The 14,905-nt window shown below is 46.8% G+C and overlaps 1 protein-coding gene across 1 annotated transcript in view; it reads left to right on the forward strand.

Moving 5' to 3' along the window:
- The first annotated feature begins 1,118 nt into the window (after positions 1-1,118).
- The window catches only part of PPM1E (protein phosphatase, Mg2+/Mn2+ dependent 1E), a 131,777-nt gene continuing 117,990 nt past the window's right edge, over positions 1,119-14,905 (forward strand). The window contains exon 1 of the mRNA XM_070931990.1: positions 1,119-1,753. Coding sequence (XP_070788091.1) covers positions 1,125-1,753 — 629 coding nt within the window. The 5' untranslated portion in view covers positions 1,119-1,124. The remainder of the gene's footprint in view (positions 1,754-14,905) is intronic.

The raw sequence follows: 14,905 nt of genomic DNA on the forward strand, positions 1-14,905 counted from the left end.
TGGAAAGGGGGGGGGTTCCCTTTTTTTTTTCCAGGGTCCAGGAGGAGAGACGGAGTTATACATCCTTTGCCCCGCTTGGAAAGGGTTTTTTTTTCCCCCTTCTTTTCTCGTTTTGCAGAATCCGGGAGGGGGATTTGCACACAGGCCCCCTCCCCTCACCCCTTGGTAAAGGAGGGGAGTGGGTCTCCCTTTTTGCAGAGAGAGAGGAGGAGGAGGGGGGATTACACGCCCCCTTTCCCCCCTCCCTTGGAAAGGGGGTTCCCCTTTTTCCAGAGTCTAGGAGAGTGGGGATTACACGGCCCCTTTCCCCCCCCCTTGGAAAGGGGGTTTCCCTTTTTTTTCCGACTCCAGGAGGAGAGAGGGAAGAGGGGGTGGGAAGTTACACATCCTTTGCCCGCTTGGAAAGGGTTTTTTTTTTTTTTCCCTTTTTCTTCTTTTTGCAGAATCCGGGAGGAGAGAAGGGGAGGGGGATTTGCACGCACGCAAGCACGCCCCCTCCCCTCCCTTCTCCCCCTCGGTAAAGGAGGAGAGGGGGGGGCCCTGCTCTCCCCGCATTTTTTTGCAGAATCCAGGGAGGAGGGAAAGGGGGGGGGGATCGCGCGCCTCCTCCTCCCCCTTTGGAAAGGGAAGTGGGGGGGGTCTCTCTCCCTTTTCGCAGTGTCCTGGAAGAGAGTAGGGAGGGGAATCATTGCACGCCCCTTGGTACAAGAGAGAGGGGGGTCTCTTTTTGCAGAATCCGGGGAGAGAGGGAGGAAAAAAAGAGGAGGGGGATTGCACGCCCCCTCCTCCCCCGCTTGGAAAGGGAAGGAAAAGAAGGAAGGGAGAGAGAGAGAGAGGAGGAGGAGGAGGAGGAGAAAAGGAGGAAAGCCTACCCCCCCTCCCCGGGGGGAAAAAAAACCCAAGCCGGGCAAGTGCACGCGCGCTTCCTCTCCCTCCCTCCCTAGCGGGGACGCGCGCGCGTGCGGAGGAGGAGGAGGAGGAGGCGGGGCGCGGGGATTCCGGCCGGCCGGCGGGTCGGGGGCGCGCGGCGCGCTCGCTGCCTGGCTGGCTGGCTGGCGCTGGGCTCGGGCTGTGGGTCGGTGGCTGCCGGCCGGGCGTGCTTCCCGTGCGAGCGGAGGAGAGCGATGGCCGCGGGCGGCCCCTGCAGCATCGCGGAGGAGCGGACCTACCGCCGCTTCTTGGAGGCTTTCCTGGGCGAGTTCCGCGGACCTTTCGAAGCGGCGGCCGAGAGCCCGGCGCCCGCCTCGCCCTCCTCCGCCTCTTCCTCCGCCGCCTCCTCCTCCTCCGCGGGCGGCGGCGGCGGCGGGGAAGGAGCGGCGGCTGGAGCCGGGGAAGAAGACCCGCCGCCTGGCGGGGACGGAGAAGCCACCGCGGGCGGGGAAGAAGCAGAAGCAGAAGCGGAGGAAGAGGAGGAGGAGGAGGAGGAAGAAAATGAGGATGGAGGAGACGAGGAGGAGGAGGAGGAGGATGCAGCCACTGCTGGACCAGAGGAGGATGGAGACGAGGAGGAGGAGGGGGAGGAAGGCTCCGGACCGGACGGAGCCAGCCCTCCCGGGGACGCCGAGCCCGACGAGGCTCCTCCGGCAGAGCCCGCGCCGCCGCCTCCTCCTCCGCCGCCTCGCCCGGCCAGCCCTTGCCCGCCGGTGCCGCTGCCTCCGCTGCCCTCGCTGCCCCGGCCGCTCTCCGAGCACATCACGGAGGAGGAGGTGGAAGGCGAGTGCCTGGACCTCTGCCTGCAGCAGCTCTACAAGTAGTGAGTGCCGGGGATGATGGGTTGTGGTGTGTCTGTGTGGGGTGGGGACGGACAGAGCCGGGATTCCAGCTCCCATGCGCCGCTGCTGCTGGCGGGGTGGGGAAGGACTTCCCAGGGCGCCGCGGATGGTGGGGGTGGGAGGAAGCCCGCTAGGTCTCCGGGAAATTAAGGTTGGTTAGGTTGGGGGGGGAGGGTGGTTGGACTCCAGTTCCCATGGTCCACAGGAGAGGGCTGTATCCCCATGACTGAGGAGAGGTGGTTTGGGAGGGTGTGGGGACTACACTATCCATACGCCTGGCCTGACTCGGGAGCGGTTGTTTGAGAGGGTGGGGGGGACTACACTATCCATACTCCCCTGTCTTGGACCTCTAGTTCCTTTTATGCGTGGGGAAAGGATGGGAGACTACATCCCCCATAGTCCCCCCATTTGGGATCTCTAGCCCTGCATATGGAGAGAGGGGGAGGGAATACATCACCCATACTCCCCGATTTGGCCCTGCACATGGGGAAAAGGTGGGAGACTACATCATCCATGCTCCCCAATTGGGGATCTCTAGCCCTGCATATGGGGGTGGGGGGGAGGGGTGGGGAACTACATCATCCATACTCCCCCATCTCTAGCCCTCCCTGTATCGGCTAAAGGTGAGGACTCCACCTCCCATGCTCCATTGCTTGGGAGACCCATCCCACAGCTGGAGGAGAGGGTTCCCAGCAGGGTACAGAGACTACACTACCCATACACTCCCTGTCTCACTCAGGAGGACTAGCTCAGTCTGGAGAGGCTGCTTGCGAGAGCGTTGGACTCCAAAAGCCATCCTCCACTGTTTCAGAATCACAGCCCAGGAAAGGAGAAAGGAGAGAGTTCCCGGCAGAATCTATGGACTACAATATCCATAACACACACACACACCCTATCTCTTTCAGGAGGTCCAGCCCTGTCTGGAGAGGCTGCCTTGCAGCTGGGTGGACTCCATCTCCCATTCTCCCCTACCCTCTCGAAAGGGATACATACCGGCCCCCTCCCCTTGTAAAAGCCAGATTGATTTCTGCAAAGATAGAAAATACTTGGGGATAAAACCTGCATTCTTACACAGATCTTCATCGCGATCACGTTTCGTGGTTTGATCGCATTCTTCCTTCTGTCTCAGAGATCAAAAGGGTTCCAAAACCTTAAAAAAAAAATTTGGGGGGGAAAAAAAAGGGTTCCAAAACCCTCAATTTTTCCCTCTTGCCCCACTCCCCAATACAAAACATGGAGAGCCCCCCCCCCCTCCCAAATGTCTGAACGGGACACCCAACACAGCTTAAAATCATGTATTTTATTCCGGTGGGGGGGGCGGGCAGTCAATTTCGGCTGACCATTAGGCTGACCGGCACTAAAGAACCAAGCAGGCACCCTGCAAAAAAAAAAAAAAAAAGGGAATATGCTAGGGTCTGTGGATGATGGGAATCAGAGTCCCCATGCCACATTTTCAGATCTGGGGGGGGGGGGGTTGAGAAAAAAGTGAGGTGCTTTTCTGCCTGTACCCAGCGTGGATCCCTTTACCTCATGCCCACTTGGCATGAGAAAGCTGAGCTGTCAGATCACCTTTGGGTCACCACCGACAAAATTGTGTGGGAGTGGGGTGGGGGGGGTGAGGTACCCCCTTTTCTATGCCCCCACCTCACCCTGGCCTTGACCCCATGGAAATCTAGTCCTTGGAGCCCAATATTCTTCCCTGAATACATGAATTGAAACGATAGAGGCATATTGTGTACCTGTGTATAAATGTGTATATAGTATATCTGTGTGTGGTTTATATATATATATGTGTGTGTGTGTGTGTGTGTGTGTGTGTGTGTGTGTGTGTGTGTGTATGTATGTATGTATGTTTGGTTTGTCGTGAATGCGACTGCTTGAGGGCTCCTGGATTGGAGCTGAAAGGCGAAAGGGAAGCAGTAGGCTCCTTCCCATAGTGGGGTAGACCAGGTGCTTCGATAGAAAAATACTTCATGTATGCATGTATGTATGTATTTTTCTTCAACTGGGTATTTTCCTACGTAAACCAAGTTTCTCAGTGAAATCACATCCACTATCCTAGGCTTCTTCAAACAGCAAGCATGCATTTTGCTGCCTATTGGGAGATTAATATAGATCTATTTCGGACTGATATATATATATATATGTCTTCTTTCTATATATATATGCAGTTTGTGTATGTGTAATATATATATTTTAACTCAAGAGTATCCCTGAGCGCATATATATATATATATATATATATATATATATATATATATATATGCACAGTGTGTGTGTATATGCGCTCAGGAATACTCTTGAGTTAAAAGCTGTCCTTTTAGCTTATTGCTAGATAATTCTGCATGTGCATATTTTCATATATAATATATGCATATATATATATATATATATATATATATGTATATATATATATATATATATACGTGTGTGTATTGTATATGAAAATATGGACATGCAGATAATTGCTAGGTAATTCTGTGTGGGCATATTTTCATGTACAATATATATGCATATATATACACATGTGTGTATGTGCATACACACACAAACATATATATATATAATGAAAATATGCCCACACAGAATTATCTAGCAATAAATAAAGCTCAAAGGACAGCTTTAGCCCCTTCAGAAATCAAGAGTACCCCTGAGCATTTGCAAAGTGTAATCTGCCTCCTCCAGTCCTCTGCTAAAAAAAAACAAAACCTCTTTGACTATGCAAGGGGAAATTGTTTTGACTGTGTGCAGAAAATCCTTCGGCACATTTTTAAAATTTTCAGCTCCCGCTTGTCACCGCTGGGTTTTTTTTTTTTTTCACTTCTGCATTTTCACCTGCATATACTGTATAAATCTCCGGTTTGGAGTGGATTTGCATCCTCCCTTTATTGCTGTTTATATCTGATTTTCTTCGGTCTATTTTTTTTTTTTTTTTTTTTTTTTTTTTTTAATTTTGATTTATATGCCGCCCTTCTCCGGAGACTCAGGGCGGCTTTTACTGTGGGGCATCACACACACACAAACACAGTGATGGAAGCAAATTAATCGATGTTGCCTGCGGGAGGAAAGGCTTCCCAGCTAGTTTTAAAGAGACTTTTTTCCCCTGCTGTTACTTGTTTTGGAATTGAGTCTGATGTTAATAGGAAAGGATGGCTGGATGTCAGCAATTCTAATCTGGTTACCAAAGCACATTGCATTTTATGCTTAAAAAAAAAAAGAAGAAAAGATTCCAGAAGCCCTGGAGTTCCCACGTATTGCTATATATATATATTAAAAGGTTCTTATCTATATAGTCTTATCTCTGTAGATAATCCTGAGAGGAAAAGAATCAGGGCTGGAGTTTGGTAATCTCTAGTAAGATTCCCCCCCCCTCCATTCTACATGCCGGAAGGTGAAAGGATGCTTGCAAAATAAATAAATAGATTAAATACCCCTGTTTACAAGGAAGGGGGAGGTTAGATTTCAGGAAAAGGTTTAGGGAATATGGGGTGGGGGGGGTGGGGAATGGGGGCTGGGGGCAAAGCAGGAAATTCGCTCCCGGGGTTGAAATAGATGAATGGCTGGCAAAATAGGCATAAAACCAATTTTAAAAACATTCAAAATATAGATATTAAAAAGAGGTACATTTTTTTTTTAAATGCATAAAAGCTTAGATTGACATGGAGAGCTGCCTAACAGATTATATATTCGTTGCAGATTTGCAAAGATTTGGTTTTGTGCGAACAGTGTCTTTTGTAAACCGGGGTCGATGCCTAAATTTATTTTATTTCTTTTAATTCCACCGATTTATGCTGCTGCCCAACTCAGGCACGCAGGTGGTTTAATAACGACTTGAACGGGGGTACAAAATAAACCCCGATGGCTTTATTTCATCCCAGGAAACGGGAACTAATAAAATCTTTCCCCTGATCTATCTAACCGGTATATTTCTGCTCTTCCTTTGGGATCGGAGCTCAATTTTCCAACGTGGCTGGGGATTAATCCCAATTTCCTAATTTCAGTTTTGCTATGCTCTGAAAACGGGTGGGAAGGAAAGCTGGCTTTAAAATGATGCTAAAATTTCCCAGCGAGGGGGTAGAAGGGGGATCTTAACCGAGTTAATTTGACAGTGAGCAATTTGAGAGGGGCAGGTAGGGGCACCCCATTTGGGAGGAACCGAACAGGGCCCTTCTCGTTTTTCTCCCGGACTGACAGATATCCGATCAGCCTTTTAACTAGCAACAAGAAATGAGAATTCAAACCAGAGAAATCAGGCAGGCCGGTTGTCGAAACGCATTTGCAAGATCGGACGTGCGGCTGAACTAGAATTCCCAACTCCCAGGAGAGGTTCTCCTAAACCCTGCAAAGGGTGGGAGGGTGGGTGGAGGAATTTTTGCTCCACGTTGCAGCTGAGTGTAACCTGGTGCCTAAAATTGGCCTAAAAAAAATTTGAATTGAGGATTTGAAGCAACTGGGAAGGAGACAGACAGACGGGTGTTTTCCTTAGTGGCTAAACTTACAGACCTAACCCCAAATTGGTCACAGGTGCTTTGTTTCCATCCTGGCTTGGCTGGCTGTGCAACATGGTTGGGGAGGTATTTTTTCCCCCTCCTTTAAGGCTGATCAGAGATATTTAAGGCTGTTCACAGAGAAAAAAACCTGAAGTGACCACTGTCATGAAAGATGCTAGAGACTATTCCAGGGGTAAAATAAGATTTTTTCGGTTGGGGGAGCGGGGGCTGTCCGTTTCTGCTGTGATTTTCTCCTTTGATTCAGGCGGAGGAGCCCAGATTTAGAAATAATATTTTTTTTAACCGTCTCGTATTGGCACTTCGGGGGTCTAGCAAAACGGGTTCTGGATCAGCTCTTTTGCCGCGTCCTGCTTCTCAACCTGGCAGCAGTTTAATTATACGGCCGACCGTAATCAGGAGGAGGTTTTAGTTAAAAGGATGTGTGGTTTGTTTTTTTAAATTACTGTGAGAATCTTCCTTGTTTTAAGTGGAATGAGCTACGGGTATAGCTATCTTTTTGGAGAAGGAAGGATTTGGAAAAATGAGAAGAGGTTGCACAGAGAGAGAGAGACATACATACAGACACACAAACCTGTCAACTGAATTTGTCTCTTTTAAAAAAAGGAGATCAGGAGTGGGAAATTCAACAGACTGGCTAGTTTTATTCCTAAACTAGACAAGCCACGATCTGTTGGGTCATTTTTTTTCCCCACTCCACAGATAACAGGCAGTCCTTGACTTATGACCACCATGGAGGCCAACGTTGCTCCTGCTGAGCGAGACAAAAATCATTCAGTGAATGAAATGCTCCATTTTATGACCTTCCTTGACCCGGTCGTTAAAGGGAATCCCTGCAGTTGGTTCCAGTTAAGTAACTTGGTTGTTAAGTGAATTTGACTTCCGCATTGACTTTGCTTGTCAGAAGGTTGCAAAAGGGGATCACGTGACCCCAGGGACACTGCGACCGTCATAAGTATGAATCAGTTGCCAAGCGTCTGAATTTTTATCACGTGACCATAGGGATGTTTTATGACATTTCTTGTATTCTGTCATAAAATCCTTTATGACCGGTTTTAAATCCTAAAAGGTTTTGTAAAATTGGTTGGATCTTGTTTGGATCTTGCTTCACATGGGCCTTTCTGTGGCTTTATACAGCAGTCCTCGACTTGCAACAGTTTCAATTAGTGACGGTTCAAAGTTACAACGGCAATGGAAGAAAGTGTTCTTCTGTTCTGCCGCAGCTATGGACCCCGAAGAACGCAGCACACACAAAGTCTGTACAAACCTTAGTTTACTAAATTAAATCAGTCTTTTTCAAACAAAGGCTGTTAAATTAACTTTCTTAACAGCCTACAAGAATCCAAAGAATAAATAATCGTAATCTTACTACGGTTGGCAGAAAGCCCAGAAGCAATTTGCAGGAACCTGATAAGAGAACTAAGATCAGGACGCGAAGGAGAGTGAACGAAGTTGTTCCCTGCAAATTGCTTCAGTCGGTGTTCCTCCTTAAATAGGCTAAGGGAGTGGCCAATTAGCCCCAAGCCTTACTCTCGAGGAGACCTCCTCCTGAGGAGCCACTCCTGCCTTTTGGCAGCTCTGCGCGCCTGTGCATTGAGAAGAGGCTCCTCCTCCTCTTCCTCTTCACTTATGGGAGCTTCTGGAGGTTGTGAAGGCCCTGCCTGAATCCCTGCCTCTGGCACCACGTCTTCTCCAGCCTCCTCACTGTCCGACTCGAGTGCCAGTTGCACAGGCTGCTGGCGCAGCACCACACCAGCCTCCTCGCTGTCGGAATCAGCTACTAGCTACACAGGCCGCCGACGGGTCACAACATCTTCACATATACGACCAGTGTGGCATCCCCATGGTCACTTGATCAAAATTTAGACGCTTGGCCACTGGCAATGTATACATGTCAGTTTCGGTGTCCCCCCCGGATCAGGTGATTGCCTTTTGCAATCTTTTGGCAAGCAAAGTCAATGAAAAAAAACCCTGATTCACTTAACAGCCGTGTTACTAACTTAACAACGGCAGTGATTCAATAAGCCATGATTAGGCTAATCGTGACTTAGTGTGAGGATTGGTGAAACCAATCAGGATATATAATCCACCCATCTCGTTTCCTTTCGTGCTCAATGCAAGGAAGATTGGGCTAGCACTGCGCTCGGTTGTTAGAAGGGAAGCTTACTTAAACCCTAAAGACGTGGATAAATGATGGCTTAGGGTATTTAACCAGATTGACATCCATACATACTCCAAATTCCTTTGTGCCTTGCTAACCCAGAATGCAGAAACGGCTGGCAAGACCTGGAAGATCCTCAAATTACATGTCTCAATAACTCTATTATCTGTCCATCCATCATCTGTCTGTCTGTCTGTCCGTCCATCCATCCATCCATCTATCATCCATCCATCCATCTATCTATCTATCTATCTACCTATCATCTGTATCCATTCATCTATCATCTATCTATCTATATCTATCTATCTATCTTTCATCTATCTATCATCTATCTATCATCCATCCATCATCCATCCACCTATCTACTATCTATCTATCTATCATCTGTACCCATCTATCATCTACCTATCTATATCTATCTTTCATCTATCATCCATCCATCATCCATCCACCTACCTACCTATCTATCTATCTATCTATCTATCTATCTATCATCTGTACCCATCCATCCATCCATCTATCATCTACCTATCTATATCTATCTTTCATCTATCATCCATCCATCATCCATCCACCTACCTACCTATCTATCTATCTATCTATCTATCTATCTATCTATCTATCTATCATCTGTACCCATCCATCCATCCATCTATCATCTACCTATCTATATCTATCTTTCATCTATCATCCATCCATCATCCATCCACCTACCTACCTATCTATCTATCTATCTATCTATCTATCTATCTATCTATCTATCTATCTATCTATCTATCTATCATCTGTATCCATCCATCTATCTATCTGTCTGTCTGTCTGTCTGTCTGTCTGTCTGTCTGTCTATCTATCTATCTATCATCTGTATCCATCCATCTATCTGTCTGTCTGTCTGTCTGTCTGTCTGTCTGTCTATCTATCTATCTATCTATCTATCTATATCTATCTATGTATCATCTATCTATCTATCATCTGTATCCATCCGTCCGTCCATCCATCCATCCATCCATCCATCCATCCATCCATCTATCTATCTATCTATCTATCTATCTATCTATCTATCTATCTATCTATCTATCTATCATCTGTATCCATCCATCCATCTATCTATCTATCTATCTATCTATCTATCTATCTATCTATCTATCTATCATCCATCTATCTTACTAAAACTTGACATGATAGCAATGTTCCAATAAGGGGCTGCCCCAAAGAAGAGGAAGTCAAGCTATTCTCCAAAGCCCCTGAAAGCAGGACAAGAAGCAACGGATGGAAACTAATGAAGGAGAGAAGCAACCTAGAACTAAGGAGAGATTTCCTGACAGTGAGAACAATTAACCAGTGGGACTACTTGCCTGCAGAAGTTGTGGGTAGCTCCAACACTGGAGGTTTTCAAGAAGAGATTGGACAGCCATTTGTCTGGAATGGTATAGAGTGTCCTGCTTGAACAGGGGGTTGGACTAGAAGACCTCCAAAGTCCTTTTCCAACTCTGTTATTTGATTATTCTCATGTCTGTCACCTTTAACTGAGCAACGTGGTGCATTCCAGGGCAGCCATTTTTTTTAAGGAAGCAACCTCCAACGGACTAACTTCCATAATGCATCAAAAAATCTGGAACCCCTGACTCTCGTGGCATTGAAATGTGGCAGATTTTTATCAAACCTTTTACGATATGAAAATGATCATAAAAGTATTTTATGACAGAATACACAAATGGGATAAAAACGTTTCCTGGGGTCAGCTCCCCGTGTTTGTTTGACGGTTCTAAGCAGTCCAACATGAGCTTTTTCCACTCCATTAGAACTTCTGCCACTGTTCAAAGACATTTGGGAATCCGGTAAGGAAATACTGGTAGTCCTTGACTAATTTTGGTTGTTAAGTGAGACATTTGTTGAGTGAGTTTTGCCTCATCTTACGATTTTTCTTGCCACAGTTGTTAAGCGAATCGCGGCAGTGGATAAGTTAGTAAAACGGTTGTTAAGCGAATCCGTCTTCCCCCTTGACTTTCCTTGTCAGAAGGTCGGAAAAAAGGATCACGTGACCCTGGGACATAGCCACGGTCATAAATTTGAACCAAGCATCTTGAGCTTTGATCACATAACCATGGGGACTCTGCAGAGATCGTAACTATGAAAAACGGTCATAAGTTGCCTTTTTCAGCGTCGTAACTTTGAACGGTCACTAAATGAACGGTCACTAAATGAACTGTTGTAAGTCGGGGACTAACAGGTAGTCCCCGACTTACAACAGTTCATTTAATGACCGTTTGAAGGCAGTGGGAAAAGTGACATAGGATCATTTTTCACACCTCCCACCATTGCAAGTATCTCCACCCCAGTCATCTGATTGAAATTCCGACGCTTGGCAACTGCATCATATTTATGACGGTGGCAGTCATGACCCTTAATGTAAATCCAGTCAACTTAAGACACTTTTTTTTTTAGCGGCCGAGTGATTCGCTTAACGACTGCAGTGATTTCCTTAACAACTGTGGGAAAAAGACCGTAGAACAGTGATAGTGAACTTTTTTAGCACTCGAGCACACACATACGCTCTCGTCTGGTCCATGACCCGAAAGCGGAGCTGCCCAGGGGACATGCGCATGCTGGAAAATGAACTTCCGGTTTCCGGCACACGCATGCGCGCCGGCCAGCTAGTCTTCCGGTTACTGACGCGCGTATGTGTGCGTGACGATCAGCTGTCCAGCGCGCATGCTCGTGCCGGGAAATGGAAGACCAGCTCTTCCAGTTTCCCGCACTGCCGCACGCACGAAAGCTAGCTGATCGTCACGCGCACATGCGCGCTAGAAACCCCGGAAGAGGAACGGGCAACGTCGCACATGCCAGGCGACATGGGTCCACGTGTCCACTTCGGGCACGCGTGCCATAGGTTGGCCATCACAGCCATAGAATGAACGGGGGCTTTGTTTATCGGTGGAAATTCCGTTGCCAATTGTGGTGCTAAGTCAAGGAATGCCTTTATCACGCTAGTCCTCATTGTATTTGGCTGAACTGAACTGCCGTAGAAAACGTCATTTGAGGTGGGTTTTCTCCTTTCTGTTAATTGTCCTCGCTTCGGCTTCTCCCTGTAAGCTTCCCCTTGAAAATTAGAGCCGTGCTGAGGGAAATTTGCGGTGGAAGTTCTGATTTCGGCAGTGATAAAATAAATCTTTGCAGACAACTGCCTCCTGGCACAAAGGATAATTGAGGAGTGATGTGAAAAATTGCTTTTAAAGATAGAGAACTTGGGCTATTGATGCATAGAATCTCCCCCTCAGCAGCTTTAAATGCAGTTATCCAAAAGGCACTTATTATGTGTCTTAACATATTGGAAATCCACCGTGATAAATGCAAGCTTCTCTTTTGTTGGCTTCCAAAGAAATGTCAAATCACTCCCCACAAAGTGAAGAGTTCCTTTTATGGATCAGTAATTGATTAAATACAGAGCCAGTATGGTTTAACGGGAAAAGGTGTTGATTTACAGACTAGGAAAATCTGAGTTCTAGTCCCGCTTTAGGCACAAAAACCAGCGGGATGACCTTGGGCCAATCACCAGGAGACTGTGAGTTCTAGTCCCGCCTTAGCCATAAAAGCTGGGTGGGTGACCTTGGGCCAATCACCAGGCGACTCTGAGTTCTAATCCCACCTTAGGCGTGTAACCTGTGACTGGGTAACTTTGGGCCAATCACAGGCGACTGTGAGTTCTAGTCCCACCTTAGGCGTGTAACCTGTGACAGGGTACCTTTGGACCAATCACCAGGCAACACTGAGTTCTAGTCCCACTTTAGGCGTGTAACCTGTGACAGGGTAACTTTGGACCAATCACCAGGTGACTGTGAGTTCTAGCCCCTCCTTAGCCATAAAAGCTGGCTGGGTGATCTTGGGCCAATCACCAGGAGACTGTGAATTCTAGTCCCTCCTTAGCCATAAAAGCTGGGTGGGTGATCTTGGGCCAATCATCAGGAGATTGTGAGTTCTAGTCCCGTCTTAGGCACGAAAGCCAGTTGGGTGACTTTGGTCCAATAACTAGGAGAAGGTGAGTTCTACTCTCACCTTAAGCATGAAATCTGTGACTGGGTAACTTTGGACCAATAACCAGGAAAGTGTGAGTTCTAGTCCCACTTTAGGCATGAAAGCTGACTGGATGACTTTGAGCCAATCACCAGGAGATGGTGAGTTCTAATCCTGCCTTAGGCACGAAAGGCTGGGTGACCTTGGGCCAATAACCAGGAAATTGTGAATTCTAGTACTACCTTAGGCACGAAAGCCAGCTGGGTGACTTTGGGCCAATCACAGGAGATTGTGAGTTCTAGTCCCGCCTTAGTCATGAAAACCGAATGGGTGATTTTGTGCCAATCCAAAGGGGACACTGAGTTCTAGTCCCACTTTAGGCATGACACCAATCACTAGGAGACAGTGAGTTCTAGTCTCCTAGAACTCCACCCAGCCGGCTTTTGTGCCTAAGGCAGGAGTAGAACTCACTGTCTCCTGGCAATTGGCCCAAAATCACCCAGTCAGCTTTCATTCCTAAAACCGGACTAGAATTCACAGCTTCCTGGTGATTGGCCCAAAATCACCCAGCCGGCTTTTGCGCCTAAGGCAGGACTAGAACTCACTGTCTCCTGGTGATTGGCCCAAAATCACCAAGCTCACTTTTGTGCCTAAGGCAGGACTAGAACTCACTGTCTCCTGGTGATTGTCTCAAAGTCACCCAGCCGACTTTCGTGCCTAAGGCAGGACTAGAACTCACCGTCTCCCGCTTTCCATCCCGGTGCCTTAACCACGAGGCCATATCATTTCCCTTCTTCCTCCTTTCTCCGCATAGAGCGATTCGTTCGTACCTTTGTCGCACTGCGCCTGTCGGAAAACGAACGCGTTCATTTTTCCAGCCAGCTCTTGTTTCCCCCCCCCCCCCCCTGTTTATCATCCGCGTCCGTTAATGCTATCAAATTTGGGGAAAGTTTTCTACGACTGGAGCGCTCCCTTGGTAACCAATTGAAGCAAATTGAATGATTTGCTGGAAGAGCCTTCTTTAACAGATGGATAAATGAGAAGAGAGAAGAGGAGGGGTGGGAGGGTTACTGGAGCATATGATTTTGGACGCTTTATTCAAGGCGCAAAAGGCCTGGGTGAAAGGAAGCAGGCCTAAGATTTGGGAGGAACGCAACGGGATTTGGCACGGAGCGCCAACGGTGTCCCCAAAAATCTTCTCAGCGTTTGGAAGTCGACAGAAAACCTTTCAGCGCCGTAAACAGGAACAGGGAGCTTGTTCCAGAAACAGGACATTGTCTAAAAGAGGTTGATTGACAGGGCTTTTTTTATTTTTATTTTTTTTTCCTCCCTGAAAAGCTTCTTGTTGCAAAAGAAGGACGCGAGGGAAAGGGAGGAGATGGACTGTCCCCGAAAAAAAGGGACTTTTAAGGACGGCGGATCTCGGGTCTGGCTCAAAAGCCAAGGCAAAAAATCCTTCTCCATTGGAAGGTTCCCAAGAATGTCCCAAAAGTGCTTTTTTTCTGGAGGCAACTGGACTTTCTTTATTTTTTTTTCTTTTGAAGACGTTTCCCTTCTTCTCAACCAAGAAGCTTCTTCAGCTCTGATCGAATGGTGGGGAATGGAAGGATTGATATTCCTTGCAGACAGCTGGTCATTTGCATCCTTTTAGAGCACTGGTTCTCAACCTTGGCAGCTTTAAGATGTGTGGACTTCAATTCCCAGAATTCTTCAGCCAGCCAGGCTGATTGGGGAATTCTGGGAGTTGAAGTCCACATGTCTTAAAATTGTCAAGGTTGAGAAACTCTGTTTTAGAGGGTTGTTGAGGCCACTTGGAGGTTTATCTGTGTCCTCAGAGCAGGGTGGATTTGATTTAAATCGGGTTGATTTAAATCACAATTTAAATAATGATTTAAATCACTACTAAAAAGGCTTGATTTAAATCAACTCGATTTAAATCATAATTTTTAAAGAGCAACTGTCATCTCTGCTACTCCTTTTACCCACTGTGGACTCACCGATAGTCCCAGTGTTGCAGAATATACAGCCTCCTGCTACATAACTAAGCTCCATTTCATGCGGAATAAACTAAATTATTTATGTATCTTAAATAGAAAACTATCTCACGATAGATTTTTACCCCAAAAGTTTTTTATTAAAATAAATTCGATAAAAATCAAAAAAATCTGATTTAAATCAAAAAAATCTGATTTTTTTGATTATTTAAAAAAAAACATTGATTTTTTATCCACCCTGCCTCAGAGTCACCTGAGTGGTGCAAACGGTTCCTGTAGTCTGCAATTTTTCTCCCTGGAACTCCATTCCTACTCCCACATCATTCAAAGGGGGTTCATCCTAAATTGTATGGCTAAAAGTCTGTAGAGATTCTCAGTCATCCAGATGATAGTTGTCCCAAAGAGGCTTTTTCAAGAGACAACTGGACTTTCTGGTTTTTCTTTGAAGACATTTCGCTT

Source organism: Pituophis catenifer, unplaced genomic scaffold (assembly GCF_029215685.1).
Source record: "Pituophis catenifer annectens isolate HBS135680 unplaced genomic scaffold, rPitCat1.0.hap2 SCAF_1, whole genome shotgun sequence".
Classification (NCBI taxonomy): Eukaryota; Metazoa; Chordata; class Lepidosauria; order Squamata; family Colubridae; genus Pituophis; species Pituophis catenifer.